The sequence below is a fragment of the Barbus barbus genome, assembly GCF_936440315.1.
Source record: "Barbus barbus genome assembly, chromosome: 39".
NCBI classification, from domain to species: Eukaryota; Metazoa; Chordata; class Actinopteri; order Cypriniformes; family Cyprinidae; genus Barbus; species Barbus barbus.
Window position 1 is genome coordinate 19,840,783 of NC_136717.1, and position 24,002 is coordinate 19,864,784.

The following is a 24,002-nucleotide window of genomic DNA, read 5'->3' on the forward strand; positions in this document are numbered from 1 at the left end:
GACTTGATGGTGTATGTTACTCCAAGCCTCCTGAAGGATTGCCCAAAGATGATTCACACTGGTTGGACACTTCTTACGGACATCTCAGTCCAGTTCCTCCCATAGTAGCTCAATTGGATTGAGGTCGGGTGATTGGGGAGGCCATTCCATGACAGACATGATGCCAGCTGACTGTTTCCTCTCCAAATAGATTTGCACAGCTTGGAAGTGTGCTTGGGGTCATTGTCTTTTTGGAAGGTTTAGGAAGTTTGGGGTGTTTCCAAACTTTTGTAGGGCAGTGTATGTATTTAAAATGGATAAACAAATAGAGAGATGAAAAATAAAACACTTCAGTATTTATTTTGCAAAAATAATCGAAAATGAGAGTATTTTCACCACTCCAATTTTGGCCCAATAAAGTTTTTTTTTTTAAATCTTAATGTAATTTCCACCATTGTTTTTTTTCAATCTCTAAATGCTATTAAACACAATACATGTGAGATGTGGGATTTTTTATGACAAAAAAAATTACAGTTCTTCTGTTATGAAACTATTTAAACTGTTGAATGTTGTTACTGGACAAATTAAAAGAGTGTTGTAACCAATGCATTTCATTCTCTTCATGTCTAGAGGAAGAACATGAGCTTGCTAGTCAGTCTAGCATGGTTGGTTGGTTGGGGGATGACTCTTCTCACAGTTCGGTTTTACTGGATGGGAAACAAGCCTCCAAACTTCTCCAACTCTGACAACCCTGCAGCCGACTCGCCTCACTTCCTGATCAGAGCGCTCACTTTCCTTTACCTGCCAGCTGTCAATGCCTGGCTCCTCCTCTGCCCTGACAAACTCAGCTTTGATTGGTCAATGGATGCCATTCCTCTGCTCAGATCCATTACTGATTGGCGGAACCTTCATTCGGTTTTGTTTTACTCAGGATTTGCTCTCCTGTCATGGTTTGGCTTGAGGAACCCATCACTACAGTCCTCTAAAATCAGCGAAACCAATGGAAAATCACATATGAGCAATGGAAAGTCTGCAGCTAATGGATACAGTCATAATCATGATGACAATCACTACAGGGACTCAAATTCTCCCAAAAGAAATGGATATCATAAACCACCCAAAGCACCTCAAAAATCCCTTCCAGCCACAGAGAGTGTGGTGGTCTTTTCTCTTGGGCTGCTGGTTTTGCCCTTCATCCCAGCTACTAATATGTTCTTCTATGTGGGCTTTGTGGTGGCCGAGCGGGTGCTGTACATCCCCAGCATGGGCTTCTGTCTGCTCGTGACCGTTGGGTTGAGGAGCATGTTTGTTCGCTTCAGGTCGAGACACTCCAGAGCGTTCCTGCTGAGCTGTGCTGCAGGTCTGGTGCTTCTCTACAGCCTGAAGAGTGTGAGGAGGAACCAGGACTGGCAGAGCGAGGAGATGCTGTACAGGTCTGGCATTGCTGTAAACCCTGCTAAAGGTGAGTTTGGAGAGCTTGAATATTGGAATATCAGATATGATAGTACTGCCAAAGTAAATACTAGTGAAATTTCTTTGGTTTGTTTCTCTTAGCTTGGGGTAACTTGGGTAATGTTCTGAAGAACCAGGGAAAAATGGCTGAGGCAGAGAGAGCGTATAGAAATGCTCTTTATTACCGTGGAAATATGGCTGATATGCTGTACAACCTGTGAGTACACAAACACAGACGTTTTTTTTTTTCAACTGCGCCACACTTAAAATGTCTGAATGAGGTTGTATATATCTGTGTGTGTATTTATTTATATACATGCATACATACATACATACATACATATATAAATAAATTTATAAAAATATCAAACCAATTGGCTTCTGAAAACAACTGATACTAAACATTTTTTTCAGAATTAAGTATTTTTCTAACAATGGGGATTTTTGATTAAGGTGATTTTTAGTGGATGTATCATGTTAATCATGAAAATGGTCTACTAATGTTTAACACCCAGAAGGTATCCAGATATTTTTCTTTATTTTTTCAAACATTTTGTTACTTTTTTTTTTTTTTGGTGATCACTATATTAAAAATAAATGTATAAATAAATATAATATATAACAAAATAAATAATGGTTTGATGTTTTTATTATTGAATGCATTGTCATTCATGCATGACATGTTGCATAAAGTGTTCAGATACACTGTATGGTACGGTACTTTATTTTATTAATATTAATATTTTATTTTTTGTTTTATTTTTATTTATTTTTGAAGACTGTTAAACATTTTTCACAAAATAAAAAATTAAGTAATTATACAAAACGAATGCTGCTTAATTATGTTCACTGAAGTGTTTAAATACTAATTTAGCTTGCACTTAAGTGTTGTTTTTTGTTTTGTTTTTGTTTTGTTTTGCAACCAGAAATAAGCATTTTGCTTGGTAGAATGCACAGCTTTCTTTCTTACTGTATTCACAGGACAGTATTTGGGGGTGTTGGTTTTGTCAAGGTCACACAGCACTTTATCTGAGCCAGTTTTCCATGGGAACTGCCATAATCAAATTAACATGGCTTGCAGGGCAACAGGCATGAACAGATGTACACAATATGGATATGTGCCATAATATTGCTCATTGCTCAACACTACAGAGCATTTAATTTTTTGAAGGATGCCTCCAAAATTGCAAAGAATAGTTAAGATACTTTGTACTTGGAGAGACATACTTAGCATTCAGAGTGGGAGGTTGAGGAGCAGAGAAAGTGTTTGCTATATCTCTCGCTCAGGGCTTGTGTATGTGACGGGATTTCATTAGTTCTTATTTGCAGGCTTTAAAAAGCGTGAGACACCTCTAACATTCAGCAGAGACCTCAATGTTTTGTCACATTCTGGTCGTTGCACCAGCCTCTTACTTCACATATAATTTCTCAAGCTTAAAAGCAATGTGTGCTTTATTTCATGCAGCGGTTTGCTGCTGCAGGAGAGCGAGCGGCTCTCCGAGGCTCTGCATTACTACAAACTGGCCATCGGGAGCAGACCGACTCTGGCCTGTGAGTTCAGCTCTTCAGTTTCACCATTTTGAACCTCCAAAGAGTCTGTTTTGGGACCTTCATTTGTACAAGTATGTGCAGTTTTGGATGATTCATTTTTTTTTTTTTTTGTTCTCCCTTTTGTCCTCTTGCACAGCTGCATACTTGAACGTGGGCATCATCCTGGTCTCCCAGGGGAATATTGAAGAGGCCAAGCGCACCTTTCACACTTGTGCTGACATCCCCGATGAGAACCTGAAGGACCCTCATGCCCATAAGAGCTCCGTCACCAGCTGCTTGTACAACCTCGGCAAACTGTTTCATGAGCAAGGCCAGCACGAGGTATTCATCAGAATCTGCATGCGTTATCAGTTTAGATGGATGCTATGATGTTCTTGTATGAATTGTTCCCTGGTTGTTCTTAATTAACAGTTCTCGTTGTCACATTATGACAGGTTGTTTTTGTTTGTCGTCCTCAGGAGGCATTGTCCATGTATAAAGAAGCTGTGCAAAAAATGCCACGACAGTTTGCACCGCAGAGTTTGTACAATATGATGGGTCAGTTTTATTTCTCAGTGCATTCAGATGTTTTTATTTGAGATTCAAAAACACTTACATAACACTCTAAATAAATTATTTGCATTTACACTTAGTTATTTAGCAGATGCTTTTATCTAAACGACTTACAAATGAGGACAATATAAGTAATCAAAACCAACAAAAGAGCAATAATATGTAAGTGCAATGACAAGTCTCGATTAGCCTAATGCAGTACATGTAAAAGTTTTTTTTTTAAATAATAAATAAAGAAAACAAGTAGATAGAATAGAAACCGAGAGCTGAAGAATACATTTTTTTAATAAAAAGAAAACTAGTCAAAAGTATAGAAAAAGAATAGAAAACCCTATTGTTAGAGGGTCACTTTTTATAATAAAAAGAAAACCGGTAGGTTGAATAGAAAAAATAGGGAACACTAGTTTTAGAAGGTAATTAAAAATAATAATAAAAGTAGTTAGAATAAAAATTGAATAGAGAATACTATTCTAACCCAAGTGTTAGAGGGTCAAGTTTTTTTAGTAAATAAAAAGAAAGCGAGGAGATAAAACAGAAACCGTATGGAGAGTGCTAATTTTAGACAGTCAAGTGTAGATGGAAGCGATGTATTTTTAGCCATTTCTTGAAGATGACTAAAGACTCAGCTGCTTGGATTGAGATGTCCTAAAATGTTTTTAGTGTTCTTTAGCCCCCATATGTATATTTATACCATCTCCAATTATTTTTTTTTTCCTATGCAGTTTTATGCCACAATACTCCTCCTCTCCTCCTATTAGGATAAGAAAGACATCTGGAGATGTGACTGGAATCTGATACATAAATAATGTGCCCTTGTGTTACTGATTCAGTGTCCGGAGATGTGATGAGTTTACGTTTATTTGTTTGGCAGATGCTTTTATCTAAAGCAACTTTAGAGTCCATTCAAGGTGTGCATTTTATTAACACATGTGTTTCCTAGGAAGTAAACTCATCCCCCAAACTCATCCCATGATATGCTTATCTCTGCATTTGATTTGATGGCATGCAGTGCAAGTCATTCCATGTAATTTTACACATCCCTCTGACTTTGGCCCACAGGTGAGGCATATATGAGGCTGAATAATCTAGAGGAGGCAGGGCATTGGTATAGAGAGTCACTGAAGGCCAAACCTGATCATATTCCTGCCCACCTGACCTATGGAAAACTGCTGTCTATCATGGTGAGCCAAGCTGACAAGTGCATTATTACCCCTTTTGTGTTTATGAGCTTTTCGTCTGTCAAACAGCCATTGAGAATAGCAGTGGTGCCTAAAAGTATGAGACCGCATTGAAAATCTGCAAATAAAAATCACATTTAAACATAAAATTAATTTATTCATGTATGTTTAGGGAAAATAGAAGCATTTTACTAGTGGTCTCAGGCTTTCCTGCTGTATTTTTAGCACACTGTGGCTGCTATTAAATTGTAAGTATGAATGTAAAAACCTTTAGCTAAATGCATTTTTGAAAGCATAATTAAATATTAAATAAATTCAGTTTTTGTTTCAAACTATAGAAAAGGGGAGACCAAGTGGAAAGAAGAAACCAAATATATCTGGTTATTAAAATGATTTGAGTCACAGATGACCCTTCATGAGACTCTTAATGCTGAGGTTTCTTTTAATTGCTTTGTCCTTGAGAGGAACATTAACGCAAAACATCACTGTGATGATACCTTTAAAACCTATCTTTTCAGATTTTCCCATTTATGTTCTGTCTGCATACGATATAACAGTCGTCTAGTCGCTTGTGATATTTTCCTCTCTGACCACTGTGATGTAAATGGAGAGGGGTCATGAAGAAAGGTCGAGCAGCTGCGTTCCCCCCAGGACGTGATATCTCATATCCTCCCTCTAATCTGATTTGGATTTGTCTCGGCACGGCTGGTCAAGAGTCCAGACTCTTGCCTCAAACCTGTTTGCTCGCTTTAAAATCCCCTCACCGGCCTGTCCGCTTAATGAACAGCTTAAAACCAGTTATTATCCCTCAAGCACCGAGCTTAATGTAATTACTCTCTTTCCTTATTGAAAACAGGTTAGTGGTGAACTTTTGACCAGCTGTCGAGGAACTGCAGTTTATTAGCTGGGTTACTCGGTGTCAAACGGTCAGGACAGCATCAGACAAAATGACTGAAGTTATGACATGTTGTACTTGAACGATTCAGGACATATACTGTTCTGTTTCACTTTTCTGTCCAGCCTTGTGTAGAGTTTAGCAGTCTGTTTTGAACTTCTATTGGAGAAATGTCCCTGAAAAGCTCTAAAGCTAATTTAATGCTTTAGTTGATAGATTAAATCACAGGTTGAGGCTAAAACAATAGCTTGTTTTGTATTTACCCTTTTGGATTCCAATCTGAAGCCATTTAGTGCTTTTTGAAACCTTGACTTATAGGCCTGTACATTTGATAAACGTTCTTGGATGAAGTTGAATGCTTTTCAGGAACCGTAGCAAAGGAGAGCATGAAATGCTAAAGCTTTCCAAGGTATTTCTTTATCCTCTTATCAGAAGTGTTTGCCACAGAACCGTTCAGTGAATTCAGCATAATATAACCTCACTGCTTATGACAAGAACATTTGCAAAGGTAACACCAACATGGAAGCAATCAGCACTGAACCGTAAAGGAAGTGTACTTTATTATACTAACCATAAAGAAGGTGTACTTTCCCACACTTTGATAATGTCTAGCATCATATATAGCACAGATTTAAAGGGTCTGGTTATGATTGTGTCCCTTCATTAATAATGTTGGGTGCAGGTGTAATTATTTCTTAATTTCTCCACAGGGACAGAAGTCTGAAGCAGAGCTTTACTTCCTGAAGGCAATAGAGCTGGATCCTGCTAGAGGAAACTGCTATATGCATTACGGTACAATCCGATTTCTTTTCTGATTGATTTGCTTCCCTTAATTTGTTTGATAAAGTGCTCAAATGCACTTGACCTTTTTATATTCCATCATTCATGTATTTATTTTATTTATGAATAGAATTTATTTTAGATGATGATTATTATTATTATTATTATACTGATTTTATGTAAATAAATTTATTCATCATTTATAATTGCATTAAGAATATTATGTTGTAATTTTATTACGATTATTACAATTATAATTAAGAATTTTTATATACTGAATTTAAATACTGAAGTTCACATTGCCTCATGTCCTCCTTCGATTTCCACTTCCTTTCTTTTGTCTCTGTGTGTTTTTGGAAGCTTAAGCTGTGTATCCGCACTGATCTCTGACTGTCTGACCTGTGGGCTTCTGGCCTGCTGTGTAGGAGTTTTTTTCAATCCTGTGAGCTCCTCTTTCTTTCTTGACTGTTAGGTCAGTTTCTGTTGGAAGAGACTCGTCTGGGAGAGGCAGCAGTGATGGCTCAGAAAGCTGCAGAGCTGGACAGTTCTGAGTTTGACGTGGTGTTCAGCGCTGCTCATATGCTCAGGTGTGTGTCTCAAAAAATCACTGCTACATCTGCACGGTTTTAGTTTCAGGTGTTTTGCACTTTGCAGGTGCACTCCACTTGTTTCATCTTCCGCATTCAGAGCTACTTGCCAAATAAATACACGGACATTGATTTTATAGCGTCAAACGCTTATTGTTGTGTATTAATAATGATAATAACTTAATGTATGTGTTTGTTCACAGACAGGCCAGTCTGAATGAGGCAGCTGAAAGGTATTATGGAAAGGCAGCTGATTTAAGACCTAACGTAAGCACCTTCTTTAACTATTTTATTAGTATTAGATGTTATTTAAGATTAAAGTACTGTCTTCCATCATACTCGTTGGCTCTACTGTTTAGAAACATTATATTTATTTATTAACCTAATTTTTAGCCACAATTATCCTGATTATTTATTTCTCGATTTCCTAGCATCCAGCAGCTCTGATGAATCTCGGGGCGATCCTCCATCTTAATGGGAAGCTGAAGGAAGCTGAGAGCAACTACCTCCGTGCTCTGCAGCTCAAACCAGACGACCTCATCACTCAGTCAAACCTCCACAAACTCTGGAACGTCATGCAGAAACAGGGTCTACGAGCATCTGGGACGTGATCTGCTGCTGGAACCTTCATCTGTGGACGTCTGATCTTGTTTGAGCTGGGGCTCTGTACTGATTCAGCGCTTATGGACAGATGTTGGTGGAACTAGTAAAAATTTGAACTTGTCTGGAGGATAAGAGTGAAGATGGAGAAGTTCTGCTTTGGACAGTAAAGACCCCTGAGAGTGTAAAAGAAGCATAACTGCACACAAACACATGAGAGATGGTGTTTGCAGCATGCTGGATTGTATTCTTCTGAGAGCACTGACCTGGATGAATTTCAGTGATGATGATTATTTTTCCTGCCCTGTCTTACAAATGCACAAGGCTAAACATGTCATCTGTAACTACCGATTTAGGACTCTTATTTTTCTTTAATGGCTTAAAAAAGGTTGAGATTGTCAATATACTGATATTTAAATGCCTCCTCTTAATTTATTGTTGGTAAATCAACGGTTTTTCACCCACAAGGGTTGTTAATAGAGCTGTGAGCCTCAATGTCTGCCATCACTCAGACTGTCAGACCTCAATTTATTATGAAGCACTATTATGTAGGCCTACCGTTGTTTGATTTCAGGCTTTTTAACACAATAAAATGTCTGTTTGACCAGAAAAAAAAATAATTGAGAATGTTTATTTAAAAGAAATGAACCATTTCTCTTCTGTAAGCGTTCAACATTGCTCTCTCCTCTTGCCGTAACACAAGCGCAAGACGCTCATCGGTTCGTTTCTGGAATAAATGTTTTACTGCCATCTATTGGAAGACTAACGCATTACAGTATGAAATACACCTGTCATTAGAATGAATAGTTTTGCTGCCATCTTTTGGTTGAGTAACACATTGCCACATTCAACGCACAAGCCCATGTACTGTATTGCTACAGTGGATGAAAGCTTTTTATTTACTGCTTAAGATACTGATTTGTGTGGTTTTTGCCAATTTTAAACAACATTAAAACTGAATGTGAAATGTATAAAATAAAATAAAAAACAATAATTAAAAACAATGCCAGAATGTGTAACGGGGTGCAAATTTATCTTAAATTTGTGAGTTTTGGAATTACATTTTTAGTTAGATTCTGATCAATTAAATAAGTCATTTGTAAACATAATTATTATTTAATTAATCATTTGGTTAACATGATTGAATGGTTGAGGTTAATGATTGCAGTCAACACTATAGAAAAATAGACTACTCTATAGAGACGTATAATGGAATAATTACTTGATTTCACATTATCCTGCTGTTTTGCTGGGTGTCAAAAATTTGTAAAGAATCTTATTGTAGGCCTATTATTGGTTGTAAGAGGAAATCATATGGTAATAACTCAAGTGAGCAGTTATCAGTCTCTGTATCTCAGCAGGTGCTGATGCTGTAAATATATTGGAGTGCTTCCTATCTCTTAATGTCTCCTGTATGATGTGTGACTATTTTTGCCTCTGGCAGGAGTGTGTGCGCATCCTCAACGAAGTGTCTCTGTATAGTGGTGGTGGAGGAGGAGTCCTTTTTAGCGCTGACATTCTTTTGATATACTGTATATGGCGAAAATTAGAAATGCCTCTTCTGATTTGTCACTCAAGCTCTTTGTTGGTTTCCTCTGTTCTGTCTAATAAGGTAATGTTGAACATGATTGGAAAGTTTGGAGCTTGCTCTCTCTCTTCAGGGGGCTGACAGGAGCCAGTTTCTTCAGTCTGTTTGAGGGAGCAGAGGAGAAACTTGTGCTGCGTTGATGAAATATAGAGAGTCAAACAGGAGGAGGTGATGGAAAGCTGTCTGATGCTGATCTTTCTGATCAAACTGATCAACGCTGGTAAGTCAAAGAGGAAATTAATCACAACTCTCACATTTATATGTAATATTTCACTGCAGCTAAATGGTGTCTAACTGCCATATATTATCTATATTTTGTGCATTTATTAATGTGTTTATTTGAGCTGTTATTTTCTTTCGCTGTCCCCCTGTTTTCTGACATTGGTCTGTTAAATATCTGTTGCACAAATAGATGTGAATGTGAGGTTGGTTGGTGGTCACAGTCGCTGTGCTGGTAGAGTGGAGGTTCTTCATAGAGGTCAGTGGGGAACAGTGTGTGATTATAGCTGGGATATGGCTGATGCTGCAGTGGTATGTAGAGAGCTGGACTGTGGAGAACCTGTAGATGCTCTGTATAATGCTCATTTTGGACCAGGATCAGGAACAATCTGGAAGAGTTTTGACCTTTGTAGGGGATCAGAATCTACATTAAAGAAGTGTGGATCAGCACCGAGTATGTATGACTGTGATCATAGTAAAGACCCTGGAGTCATCTGCTCAGGTGAGCTGTTCCATATTCAAGTTCAATTTATTTCTTAAGCAGATTTATATTAAGCAAACAAGGCTGACCAAAGTGCTGTACATTCTGAACCAAATACAAACATAAAACAGATCAAATCTATAGTTTGTACATAGAAAAAAAAATCTGTACCTTCTGCAACCCCAATTCCAGAGAAGTTGGGATGTTTTGTAAAATGCAATAAAATCAAGAATCTGTGATTGTTAATTTTATTTAATTGATAATCTCAGTCTTTGCGAGCAAAACTGGATCATGGTTCATCGCTTTGTGCCAAATTTCACGAGAGAAGTGTCAAATCAAAAATCACATTTCGCAATACAAAATTGCAAAGAATTTAGGTCTTTCACCAAGTACTATACATAATATTGTGAAACGATTCAGGGAATCCAGAGAAATCACAGTACATGTAAGACAAGGCAGGAAACCTCAGTTGAATGTGCTTGACCTTTAAGCCCTCAGATTGCATTGCATAAGAAACTGTCATGCTGCGGTGTTAAATATAGCCACATGGGCTCAGGAGTATTTCAGAAAACTGCTGTCATTTACCACCGTCTGCTGCTGCATCAATAAATGCAACTTGACTATCTGTTACTCTAGGAGAAAGCTGTACATCAGTTCTAGGCAGCAATGCTGCCGGGTTCTCTGGGCCAGAGCTCATCTCATGTAGTCAAAAAGACAGTGAAAATATGTGCTGGACTCAGATGAGTCCACATTCCAACTTGTTTCTGGAAAAAATGGATTTTGAGTTCTCAGTCCCAAAGACCAAGGGACCATCCAGACTTTCATTAGTGACCGAAGCAAAAGTAAACGTCTGTCATGGTATAGGGTGCAGCAGAGTATGGGTGACTGGCATATGTGCAAAGGTACTATTGACATGGAGGCATATATTGGGATTGTACATAGATGTATATATTACCATCATGATGACATCGTTCATGGGAAGTCCATGGTTATTAGATCAAGACAATGCCAGCTCTCAATCTGCATGTGCTACAACAGCATGGTTTCCTAGACTCTGAGTGAATGTGCTAGACTGGCCTGCCTGCAGTTCAGATCTGTCTCCTATTGAAAATGTATGGCTCATCATGAAAAGGAGAATCAGACAATGACGATCACAGACTGCTGAGCTTCTGAAGTCTCGTATCAAGCGAGACTGGACAAAATTTTGCTTGCAAAACTTGGACAATTAGTATCCTCAGTTCCCAAACAATGAAACATTATAATTAAAAGGAAGGTTGATGCGACACAGTGCATGCCTTTTTACCAACTTTTTTGGAGTGTGCTGCAGCCATCAAAATCTGAATTTGTTCATATTTACAAAATATATTTACGTTGCTCAGTAAAAACTATGGACATCTTTTTTTGTCAATTAAATAAAAAGTTAAAGAGAACGAACAAATCGCAGACTCTTGATTTTATTGCATTTTACAAAATGTCCCAACTTCTCTGGAATTTGGGTCGTAGAAACAGTAGCACAATAGCTATAAAGTTGCTTCAGAGTAAAAAAACAAAACAAAAAACAAAATCTGAATAATACATTTTCTGTAAATCTATTATTGTTAATATTGAGACTATTTCAATTATTTTGTTGTTTTATTCAGAAGTCCGTCTGGTTGGAGGTTCTCGCTGCTCTGGGAGGTTAGAGATACTTCATGATCAGACGTGGATGTCAGTGTGTGATGCTGCCTTTGACCAGCAGGATGCAGAGGTTGTGTGTAGAGAGCTGGACTGTGGGGCTCCTGTACAGGTGCTGGGATCAGCTGCTTTTGGCAAAGGAGACACTCAGATGTGGACAAAAGAGATTCAATGCAGAGGAAATGAGTCTCAGATTCACCTCTGTCCAACATCAACATCACATCAAAACAACTGTTGCAATGAAAACAGTGTTGGACTGATGTGTGCAGGTTAAAACTAAAATCTTCTGAAAGTGAATATATCTACAGTCTTCGTTATTATTGGTATCCTTGGTAAATATGAGCAAAACATGCAATGGAAAAATTTCTTTGCTCTTTTCTCTTGGTTTTTCCATCAAAATATTCACAAAAAATGTAAAAACTTTAAAACAATTGAAAGACAAACTCAAATATGTTTGTGCACATTTAATTTAATACTTTGAGCAAACTCAAATGCAGAGGTCCATGTACTGTATGTGTAATCTCTTCTTCAGCTTATTTCACAGCAGGGAAAATTAATTAATAAATCTCTCTGTCCTCATCATTTGAATTTCCTGTTAGATTTAAACACATCCCAGTTTAAACTGTACAATAAACCCACCTGTTTATGTTTAATTATTATAAATAAAAGAGAGAGAGAGAAAAAAATACACACTGAAAGTCCATATGGCAAACTGTAATCAGTCAATCAGTCTTTTTTTTTTTTTTTTTTTGGACTTCAAAACAGGTTGTGGGTGTGTAGGTCAAGTCTGATCATAGTTTTAGAAACTTACTGACCCCAAGACTGAAGTAACATTGCAATTCCCCTGCTGCAATTTTTGGAGATTCTTTAGTCACATATCATCCCTCTTTCTGTGTGTGAGGTGTGTTTGCCCTTTTACTACTAATACTACATTCTACTCACTGCTGTGTGTGTGCACCTGGATAGGTTAAACGCAGAGGACAAATTCCAAGTATGGGTTACCATATTTGGCCACACATAACGTCAATTTCACTGAAACGAAGGACTAAATGAATAAACTCAAGACATTTTTCACAGACCATTTTACTTGGGTGCTAATATTAGTGGAAAGTGCAATACTCCAAGTGTTTTTCCTCATTGTCTAAATCTGATATCTTGATTTTATTTTATTTTAATTTTTTTAAATATCTCATTCTTTCTATTCAATATACAGACCGTGTGAATGTGAGGTTGGTTGGTGGTAACAGTCGCTGTGCTGGTAGAGTGGAGCTTCATCATAAAGGCCAGTGGGGAAGAGTGTGTGGTGAGTCATGGGATTTGGTTGATGCTGCAGTGGTGTGTAGAGAGCTGGACTGTGGAGAACCTGTAGATGTTTTGCGTGGTGCTCACTTTGGATCAGGATCCGGAAAACTCTGGATGAGATCTGTCCCATGTACTGGATCAGAGTCAGCACTAAAGAACTGTGCGGCAGAAGGAGGGTTTAAAAATGACTGTGGTCCTGCTGGAGATGCTGGACTGATCTGCTCAGGTAAAATTGTAATATTGGCTTCTTTTAACGTTAATAAATGGTGGTTATTGGTGACATGATTTATATTGCAAGAAAGTGTATTTATGAGAAATAATGTCCATGTCTAAAATAAGCAGACATGCATATATGTATTATAACTATCACATTATAATGAGGTTAAATTTATTCAGTTTCATGAACTAACAAAGAAACATACTTTTACAACAATTATTAATCTAAGAAAATTACAAATTTTATGTCAGGATGTCAACTACCCTCAGAGTATTTTCATTTGCATTTGGCAGACTATATGAAAAAATGAACACTGCGTTGAAGGCATACATTTTTATCGGTTCAAGCATGGTAATCTTACTTGAAATCAAACCCATGATCTTGGTGCTGCTAGCAGCATGCAAATATTTACAATATATTTTAAATAATAATAATATATATCATGTAGTTATAGTTATAATACTGTTTATAATATTCATATTTGTTAATAAAGAAAATTTAAGTAAGTTGTTAAATATAGTTTTAAAAACCAGATGTTCTCATGTTTGTTTTTGTTGTAATGTGGGAGAGGTATTTGTTAAAATACTTCTCACTCAGTGTGTGAAACCAATTAGGGTCAATTTGACATGCACCATAAAAATCTTATTGAATTAGTCACGCATAATATTTTGAGGGAGATAAACTGAAATAGTGTGTTCTTGTAAAACATTCTCCAATAATATTTTAGTTTACAACTTCAAAGTCATTTTTACAGCATACATAAACATTTTAAACACATCAGTTTGTTTAAATTAATATTAATACATTATGATGAACAAGTCTGAATTCAAATTTATCAGTATGCTTAACTTTGATTTACATATATTTAATATTTACCTAGATCAATACATTTTTTTAAATAATGGTGTACAGTACATAACTTGGTCATGCTACATAATGCATTGATGCTAACAAATTTAACCTTATTATAAAGTATTATGTTTTCTTTTTTCAGGTGTCAGACTGGTTGGAGGTTCTCGCTGCTCTGGGAGGTTAGAGATACTTCATGATCAGTCGTGGATGTCAGTGTGTGACGCTGCCTTTGACCAGCAGGATGCAGAGGTTGTGTGTAGAGAGTGGGAACCCTGAAACTAGGCTAAAAGGCATCACAGTTTGATTTCAAGCATTAATTTCACTATGATTTCAGTCTCTGACATGGCCTTACTCAGTCAGTATTAAAGATATCAATGTTATATTTTCACATAATGTTTTTACATTATGAAGAATGATTTTATGTAGAAAACAGTATATCTCAAATTATATATATAAAAAAAAAACTTTAGCTGGGTTTTTACAGGCAGGGTCACAATTATCTACAGTTTGTGAAGCTAAATGTTTTTGGATTAAGGTTCCTTATGTAGAGCATTTTTAACACTGTATGCTGTATGCACATAGATAGCTAGCAAGCATGGCATACAGCTGTTCAGCTAATAGTCACATTTAGCTGAATCTAGTTTTCTTAGTAAGATCACGACTGAGAAATGTTGGATACTGCTAAAAATGCTAGTGTTACGGGGTATTCTATATAATATTTTAAGATTTTTTTTTATTTTTTTTTGGGGCCCAGTGAACCATTTCTATTAATTTAACTGATTAAGTAGTCAAACTCATTCCATATCAGCAGAATAGTGTGTTACAGAAACTCTATGTCCATGTAGAACAGGTTCGGAATGAATTATGTATCTTTTGGATATACTAGAGCCAGGATGCTCCTCAAGCCAGTCTGTCAGGGAGGATTTTAAAAGAGCAGGTGAGGCTCAGGGGAGTATCAGTAGCAGCAGCAGCAGCAGCAGCACAGATGAGGAGGAGAAAGAAGTGAGGAGCTTACAGTTCAAGGGACAGAATGAAGTTAAGATGGACACTTTAGATACTAAGCCACATGACCTGCTGTCAGTTGACCCAGGTTTGTGGCCTACAAAATTAAGTGACAACAACAGAGCAATATCGTTACTAAATTGCCACAAAGAGAAGAAAGAGAAATGCCTCATGATTCACAAGAAAAGCCATTTCCAGACTACTTGAAATACAGTAAGGCAACAAATGGTAGAGAAAAGATGAAAAGGGATTGGCTAATTTATAGTGAGAGTACAGATGCACTGTTTTGCATCCCATGTGTTCTTTTCTCTCATGGGCAGAAAATACCTCCTCGTAGTCCTCTGAATAACAACCAGGGGTACAAGATGTGTGATGTTAAGTGGCGTCGTATGTATGATAAACTCCCAAACCATGAGAATAACAGGGCTCACAGGGACTGCTATTTAAAATGGAAAAACCTGCAGTGTTCTGAAAGAGCTGCAAGTGGCATCAACATTCAGATGCAGAGAGAGTTACAGTCTGAAATCGAGAGAAATAAAGCTCTCTTGCAGAGGCTCCTTGATGTAACTCTGCACTTGCCTTCAAGGAATTTACCTTTCAGGGGTAAAACAAAAGACTTAGGTGATGTCCATAATGGAAATTTCTTAGGCACTCTAGAGCTTTTGTCCCATTATGATCCACTGTTGAAAGACCACTTAGAGAAAGTGAAGGCATCCAAAAAAGAAAGCAGGTTAACTCATTATTTGAGCCCAGACATCCAAAATGAGTTTATTGAATTGTGTGGCAAAAGAGTACAGAAAACAATCTTGAAGGCAAGGGAGGATGCCATATATTATGGGATCATTTGTGATGCTACGCCTGACATTTCCCACTCTGAGCAGAATGTTGTGCTCATACGATATGTGCATTACAATCAGTGGTGTCAAAAGTATTCACATTCATTACTCAAGTAGAAGTATAGATACTAGGGTTTAAAAAGACTTCTGTAGAAGTTGAAGTATCAACTCAAGTTTTTTACTCAAGTAAAAGTGTAAAAGTAATGGTTTCAAAACTACTTAAAGTATAAAAGTAAAAGTAATGGAAGGAAAAAAAATGCCATTAAGGACAGAAGCTTAAGCCGCGGCACAGGGGCCTATTGTGCACTACCCCACCTCCTCAAAAAAACATTTTTCTAAAGGCCATAATGACTATAATGTTATATTAAAATGTTAATGTTGAAAAATGTGGGATGCACTAGGCTACCTGTTTCAGCCGGATATGTGCCCACTGAAAATGAACGCATTTTAGTACAATGCAAATACATTAAAAACCCATATATGTGTACTACTGAGCATTAACGTGTTTCATGGAGCGGAAGATATGATGACTAGTTGCCTGTAAGTATTGTAATGGTGCAAAAAGTCAAACTTCAGAGGCATGTCATCAATAACCTTTATTGGAATGTAAATGTACATCCAAGCTTAGCTGCAGGAATCTGTGAGGGCAACGGACGAAGAGAAAGCACCCGTTTGATAAATGAGCCAGTAGTGGAGAAATAATAACTTTTAAGAAATAATCTTTTTTGAGTGTGACGTGATTTGTGTCATGTGCAGGTGCGATGGATCGCGTACAAACCAATAGGGTGTTGGAATGGTATAGGTTTATATTCTCATCCAACCACAATTCACTCTATGCGGATGGTGCGATTTATCTGGATAGGTTTTTATTTTTTATTTTATTTTTTTTGAGCGATGACCAAGGGCGATGCTAGGATTTTCATTTTAGGGGGGCTCAGCCCCCAATGATGGTATAATAATAAAAAATAAATATTTACAAAAAAATGTATTAATATGGTAGGATGGTATACTAAACTTATTGCAGTATTCCACTGTATTGCATAGATGGGTATAACATCCGAGTACAAGCCAAATACAAGTCTACCTGATCTCACACACACACACACACACACACACACACCTGTTTACTGTACAAACCAAAAATTTTACTGTTTGTATTACTAGTACAAATCTTTTTGCTCAAGTACAAACAGAAAATTGTAAACATAAAACATCATATCACTTTAAACTTACACTGAATATCCATATTAGCAATATAAACAACACAGCTATAAGGCTGGACAATGGATTAAACTATGTGGGTGCTGTGATTAACTTTTAAAAGTAAAAAAATAAAAAATAAAAAAACAGCAAAACTGAAGCAGTCTGTGAGAAGGACACACAATGTTTCAATCTCTGTCAATCACTCTGATATGCAATTAAAATGAGTGCACTGACTGAGTGCTGTCTGTCACTGTCTTTAATCACTTCTATGCATAACTGTATCAGAATCAGAATGAATCAGAATGAGCTTTATTGGCCAAGTATGTTTACACATACAAGGAATTTGTTATAGTGACAGAAGCTCCACAGTGCAACAGAAAGCCAGTAACAGGACAGGACACAGGTAATGAAACAAAATAACAGGAAATAGCCAATAACCAATGTACAAAGCAGCAAAAAAAAAAAAAAAAAATACACAATATAAAATATATAATATAGGCGACTATGTATGTACAGGTCAAGTATGTGCAAATTAGAAATGAGAAAATAAAAATAAAATAAGTGAGTGTGGTGAATGGATAATGTATTAGTTGTGTGTTCTACGTTTATTTATTGAGTGTTCATGAGATGTATTGACTGAGGGAAGAAACTGTTCCTGTGTCTGGTCGTTCTGGTGCTCAGAGCTCTGTAGCGTCGACCAGATGGTAACAGTTCAAAGAGGTTGTGTGCTGGATGTGAGGGGTCCAGAGTGATTTTACCAGCCTTTTTGCTCACTCTGGAAAAGTACAGTTCTTGGAGAGTGGGGAGGGTTGTACCAATGATTCGCTCAGCAGTCCGGACTACCCTCCGTAGTCTTCTGAGGTCAGATTTGGTAGCTGAGCTGAACCAGACAGTTATTGAGGTGCAGAGGATGGATTCAATGATGGCAGAGTAGAACTGTTTCAGTAAGTCCTGTGGCAGGTTGAACTTCCTCAGCTGGCGAAGAAAGTACAACCTCTGCTGGGCCATCCTGACAATGGAGTCAATGTGAATATCCCACTTCAGGTCCTGAGAGATGGTGGTGCCCAGGAATCTGAATGACTCCACTGCAGTCACAGTGCTGTTCATGATGGTGAGTGGGGGGAGAGCAGGGGGGTTTCTCCTGAAGTCCACGATCATCTCCACAGTTTTGAGCGTGTTAAGATCCAGGTTGTTGAGACTGCACCAGACAGCCAGCTCCTTAACCTCCTGTCTGTAAGCAGACTCGTCACCATCCTGGATGAGGTCGATCAGTGTGGTGTCGTCTGCGAACTTCAGGAGCTTGACAGAGGGGTCTTTAGATGTGCAGTCGTTGGTGTAGAGGGAGAAGAGCAGTGGGGAGAGTACGCAGCCCTGAGGAGCTCCAGTGCTGATGGTTCGAGTGCTGGATGTGAATTTGCCAAGCTTTACTAACTGCTGTCTGTCTGTCAGGAAGCTGTTGATCCACTGGCAGACGGAGGTGGGGACGGAGAGCTGAGTTAGTTTATTTTGAAGGGTTTCCGGGATAATGGTGTTAAAAGCAGAGCTGAAGTCCACAAACAGGATCCTCACATAAGTCCCTGGTCTGTCCAGATGCTGCAGGATGAAGTGCAGTCCCATGTTGACTGCATCATCCACAGACCTGTTTGCTCTGTAGGCAAACTGCAGGGGGTCCAGTAAGGGTCCAGTGATGTCCTTCAGATGAGCCAGAACCAGTCTTTCGAATGATTTCATGGCTACAGACGTTAGGGCCACAGGTCTGTAGTCATTAAGTCCAGTAATTTTGTGTTTCTTTGGAACGGGGATGATGGTGGAGCGTTTGAAGCATGAGGGGACTTCAAACAAAATGGCGCCGCTGATGGCAGCTATTGTGCGTTGCTCCTCAGTGTTTGTATTGTTTTTGTTTGTTTTTCCTGTTTTTTGTTTTTCAAATAAGATCAGCTTTACCAGGGATGATCTGCTGAACATTCGGCAGAACACACCACAAAATCTTCTACCGGTTTTTGATTTTTCGGACGTTTTGCTGGACATTGTAGTTGGCGGAGCCGTAGCTCTGGTCAAACGCTACAGGAGGCGCAGACGGGGAAAGAGAGCCGGCGCGCTCGTGAAACTTCGTCAGCGCGGATTTAGAACGGCGTTACCTAGCATCCATCTGGCGAATCTCCGCTCTCTACCCAACAAAACGGACGAACTCCTTCTGCTCTCCCGGACAAACAAGGACTTTTCTAACTCTGCTGCTCTATGTTTCACGGAAACCTGGTTGAATGGCGACATACCGGACAGCGCGATTCATCTGCCTAATTACCAGCTGATCAGAGCAGATCGGGACACAGAATCAACGGGGAAATCGCGCGGCGGCGGGACATGCTTTTACATCAATGAGAGGTGGTGTACAGATGTAACTGTGTTAAAGAAGATGTGCTGTTCAGATCTAGAAACTCTCTTCATTAACTGCAAGCCGTTCTATTCGCCGCGGGAGTTCTGCTCGTTCATTCTCGTGAGTGTTTACATTCCACCGCAAGCGCACGTGAGCACAGCTCTACAGAAACTCGCTGATCTGATCACAGAGAGTGAACAACAACACCCGGACTCTGTTTTAATCATTCTCAGGGACTTTAATAAAGCAAATCTCTCCCGTGAACTGCCAAAATACAGACAGCACATCACATGCCCCACCAGAGACAGTAATATATTGGATCACTGTTACACAACAATAAAGGACGCATATCACTCGGTTCCACGAGCAGCTTTAGGACTCTCTGATCACTGTTTGGTTCATCTTATTCCATCCTACAGGCAGAAACTTAAGTCTGCGAAGCCTGTATTAAGATCTGTTAAAAGATGAACTAACGAAACAGAGCGGGATTTACAAGTCTGTTTCGACCTTACTGATTGGACTGTTTTTGAAGCTGCGGCAAATGACCTGGACGAGCTCACAGAGACTGTAACATCTTATATCAGTTTCTGTGAGGACATGTGCATTCCTACCAGGACTCATCTATTCTACAACAATGACAAACCATGGTTCACTGCCAAACTCAGACAGCTCCGTCAGGCCAAAGAAGATGCTCACAGAAAGGGGGATAAAGTCTTGTACAAACAGGCCAAATACACACTGGAAAAGGAGATCAGAGTGGCAAAGAGGAATTATTCTGACAAGCTCAGGAACAAATTCTCTTCCAGTGATCCGGCTTCAGTGTGGTTAGGATTGAAGGACATCACCAGCTACAAAACACCACCCCCCAGCACTCTGGAGAATAAACACCTGGCAGACGACTTAAACAAGTTCTTTTGTCGTTTTGAACGATCACCCCACACCCGCCCAGAACACCCCTCCACACAACTATTCACACCTCCAGCAACCCCTCTCTCCCCCACACCTACAATTCAAATCAGCGAAGACGATGTGTGCCAGGTCTTCAGGAAGAACAAAAGAAGGAAAGCACCTGGTCCAGATGGTGTGTCACCAGCCTGCCTAAAAATCTGTGCTGAGCAGCTGGCCCCCATCTTCACACAGATCTTCAATAGATCACTGGAGCTGTATGGTAGTTAATGCCACATGCACTGTAATATTAAGTTCTATATTGAAAGCTAAATTTTCAAATGAAAATAGCAATAACGTGATCGTTTTATAAAGTATGCGTATAATGTGTTAAGGGCTTTCGCTGAAGGAAACAGCTGTGGTGTGATGAGTGGTGAATGCAGCGAAAACTTTACAGAAGATTGGAAACAGATTGCTCTCCCATGACTTTTTGTAAACTGTATTTAAGACAAAGAACTGCACAGATGTAGATATTATAACAATCTATCGATAAACACACACCTTGTCCTCTCCTCTGCGCCACCACAGTCTCTGGATTGAAGAACAAGCAGAAAGATGGGGAGGAGCCGAAGTCTGCTGCTGTTTCAAATTTAAAGGGGAAGAATCGCAAGATTTTTAGGGGGGCTGAGCAGAAATTTAGGGGTGCTAAAGCCCCTCTAAAAATGACCTAGCAACGCCCATGACGATGACAAGCCGGAATGAAAACAAGTCGAAATGAAATAGGAGTAACGAGGCTATTTTTAAAATGTAAGGAGTAGAAAGTACAGATAATTGCGTGAAAATGTAAGGAGTAGAAGTAAAAAGTCGGCTGAAAAATAATTACTCCAGTAAAGTATAGATATCCAAAATTTCTACTTAAGTAAGAAGTATTTGTACTTCGTTACTTGACACCTCTGATTACAATAAAAATGTGGTTGATTGGAAGATTACAGAAAGATTCCTTGAATTCAAGGATTTCTACAAGAAAACAGGAAGTGAAAAATATCATAGGATGATAGAGAGTGTGCTTATGGGTCAAGGGATAGACATCAGTGATTGCAGGGGGCTAGGGTATGATAATGGGGCAAATATGTCGGGGAAGATCAAGGGAATCCAGGCCACATTTTCACCTTGTGCCTCCCATACATTGAATCTTGTGGGTGTGCATGCTGCAGGCTCAAGCCCTGAAGTGTCTAAATGTTTTGGCTACATCAATTGCCTGCATAGTTTTGTAAGTGCCAGTCCAGAGTGATGGGCAATATACAAAGACACTGTAAGATGCTCTCTGCATAGCTTATCTGACACCCGATGGAGTGCTCGAATTGATGCTGTCAAACATGTGGCAAAACACTTGCCGGATGTAATAGTTGTAAAAGTTGCTTGAGTGCCATACTAAGCACATGCAGTCTTTCAAATGAGGCCAGGACGGAAGCTTTTGGACTCAGAAAGTACTTTAGCTCATTCGATGCCATTGTGCTTTTGACCATTTGAGTGAAAGTCTTGCAGTGCATTGATGACAGGAATATAATTCTCCAGTCAGGGAAAATATCCCTTGAGGCTGAGGCAGCTAATGTAAGGGATCTTAAAAATGAGATGCAAAATCTCAGGGATAGTTGGGATGCTCTCCTCTCAGAGGCATCCTTGGTTGCCAGTCAGATGGGGGTGCCACCTAAATTTAATAACGAGCTAGTCTGTGTGAGGAAGAGAAAGAGATTATCTGATGAGACCCCTGGCCCTGAAGAGGTCAGAAGGACAGTAGTGACAGTGTTTCGCAACAGTGTTTTTTTCACTGCCATGGACCACATTATCTGTGATTTGGACACATGCTTCCGAACAACTGCAGGTACTGTAGAGGAATTTGCTGCCATAATAAAAGTGGGGCAGTTGAGTGACTGTGATATTACAACTGTGTGTCAGCCACTCATAAGTATACCAAGGACCTCAGTTTGAGGATGAAATCAGGCATCTCAATGCAATATTTTCAGCAACTTTCCCCTCTGATTGTTCTCCTCTTGCTCTTAAATGCTATTCATAAAATGCAACTCCAGAGCATTTTTGGAGAGGTGTGCATTGCCCTGAGGATCTTTTGCACTCTTCCTGTCACTGTTGCCAGTGGAGAGAGGGTATTCAGCAAGCTTAAATTGATAAAGAGTTACTTGAGATCAACCATGTCTCAGAGGTTGAACAACCATACTGTCCATTAAAGCCAGTTGGCTTTAAGACTGGATTTTAAGGATTTGATTGAGGATTTTGCCAGCAAGAAGGCCAGGCGTTTGGCTTTTGGCATTTAAGTCACTGGCAGGTTAAACAAAGGGCAATTTTCTAATTTATTTATTTTGTGTCTAATTGATTTTTAAAAGTCACTGTTGCAGTGTATTGCATTTTGCACTCTGCTTATATATTTTTATGTTTAATACAATGTGTTTATTCTTTAAGAATATTGCATTTTTATATGAATATTTGATTACTGTACTGTATTTTTCTATTACATTTACATTTGAACAATAAATCATCTGTTAGATACAGCCACGGTTGGTCTCTGACTAAATACTGATACCTAGTGGTCGAAAGCAATAACAAAAGTAATAGGTCAGTATTATTAAATTGCAGACAAAGATTTTGGATAGCTAGGTTGACTTGTATGTTTGGTGTGGAATGGGTGTGGTAGGGGCCCAACCTCATGTTCTTTCATAGGGCCCAAAATTGCTAGCGGCGCCCCTAGCTGCCCCACATCTTTAAAATTTGAGCACATTGTTTTCTGTGAGTGCGCACAGCAGCAAGATTCAAGATTCAAGAGTTTTATTCGTCACATACACAATTATACAGAGTATAACCAGCAGTGAAATGTAGGTCAGGTCCGCTCCAAGGACAGTGCAATTATAAAGTATACAAATATTAAGAGAAGAAAAGTAGAAAAAAAAAAAAAAAAATAAAAAAAATAATAAAAAGAATAAAATAAAAAGATAGATAAAAAAATATAAATATAAATGTGCAGGTCAGTATGTTGTTGACTTAAATAGTACTAAGAGGAATGTGCAAAATAATGTGCAAAAAAGTTGTACAGGGTATATAATAGCAGCAATATGAGGTAGAGAAAAATTATGAATAGCTTATTGATATGGTGATATTTACATGGAGTCAAGTGATGTTATGACACAGAGTTAGAGTTTAGGAGCCTGATGGCCTGGGGGAAGAAGCTCCTCCTAAGTCTCTCAGTTTTTGCCATCAGGCTACGGAAGCGCTTACCAGATGGAAGCAAAGTGAATAGCTGGTTACCAGGGTGATTTGAGTCCTTGATTATTTTGACAGCTCTATTTTTGCAGCGTTTGAGGTAGATGTCCTGCAGAGAGGGGAGAGCAGACCCTGAGATGCGCTCAGCTAAGCGCACAACTCTCTGTAGTGCTTTGCAGTCCTGATTGGAGCTGTTTCCATACCACACTGAGATGCACTGAGTCAATACACTTTCTATGGTCCCTGAATAGAAAGTTTTCAGGATTGCTGGTGAGACCCTGAATTTCCTCAGCTGTCGCAAATGGTACAGTCTTTGCCTGGCTTTCTTTACCTGAGTTTGGATGTGTGTAGTCCAAGTCAGGTTCTCAGAGATGTTTACACCGAGGTACTTGAAGCTACTCACCCTCTCCACAGGGGTCCCACTGATCCTGAGAGGAGAGTAGGGCTGCTGCTGTCTCTTCCTAAAGTCCATGATCAGTTCTTTAGTTTTGCTCACATTCAGAGAGAGACAGTTGTCCTGGCACC

General features: G+C 38.8%; 2 protein-coding genes across 2 annotated transcripts in view; both read left to right on the top strand.

Annotated features, from left to right (window-relative positions):
* The window catches only part of LOC306858407 (protein O-mannosyl-transferase TMTC2-like), a 32,487-nt gene extending 23,941 nt beyond the window's left edge, over positions 1-8,546 (top strand). Inside the window, exons 3-12 of the mRNA XM_079398937.1 lie at positions 610-1,441; positions 1,534-1,648; positions 2,897-2,982; positions 3,119-3,303; positions 3,441-3,519; positions 4,594-4,715; positions 6,318-6,399; positions 6,860-6,974; positions 7,178-7,241; positions 7,406-8,546. Coding sequence (XP_079255063.1) covers positions 610-1,441; positions 1,534-1,648; positions 2,897-2,982; positions 3,119-3,303; positions 3,441-3,519; positions 4,594-4,715; positions 6,318-6,399; positions 6,860-6,974; positions 7,178-7,241; positions 7,406-7,585 — 1,860 coding nt within the window. The 3' untranslated portion in view covers positions 7,586-8,546. The remainder of the gene's footprint in view (positions 1-609; positions 1,442-1,533; positions 1,649-2,896; positions 2,983-3,118; positions 3,304-3,440; positions 3,520-4,593; positions 4,716-6,317; positions 6,400-6,859; positions 6,975-7,177; positions 7,242-7,405) is intronic.
* Positions 1-24,002, top strand: part of LOC306859027 (scavenger receptor cysteine-rich type 1 protein M130-like) — a gene marked incomplete at both ends in the record, with an annotated part of 112,205 nt that overhangs the window by 57,094 nt on the left and 31,109 nt on the right. The window lies entirely within an intron of this gene.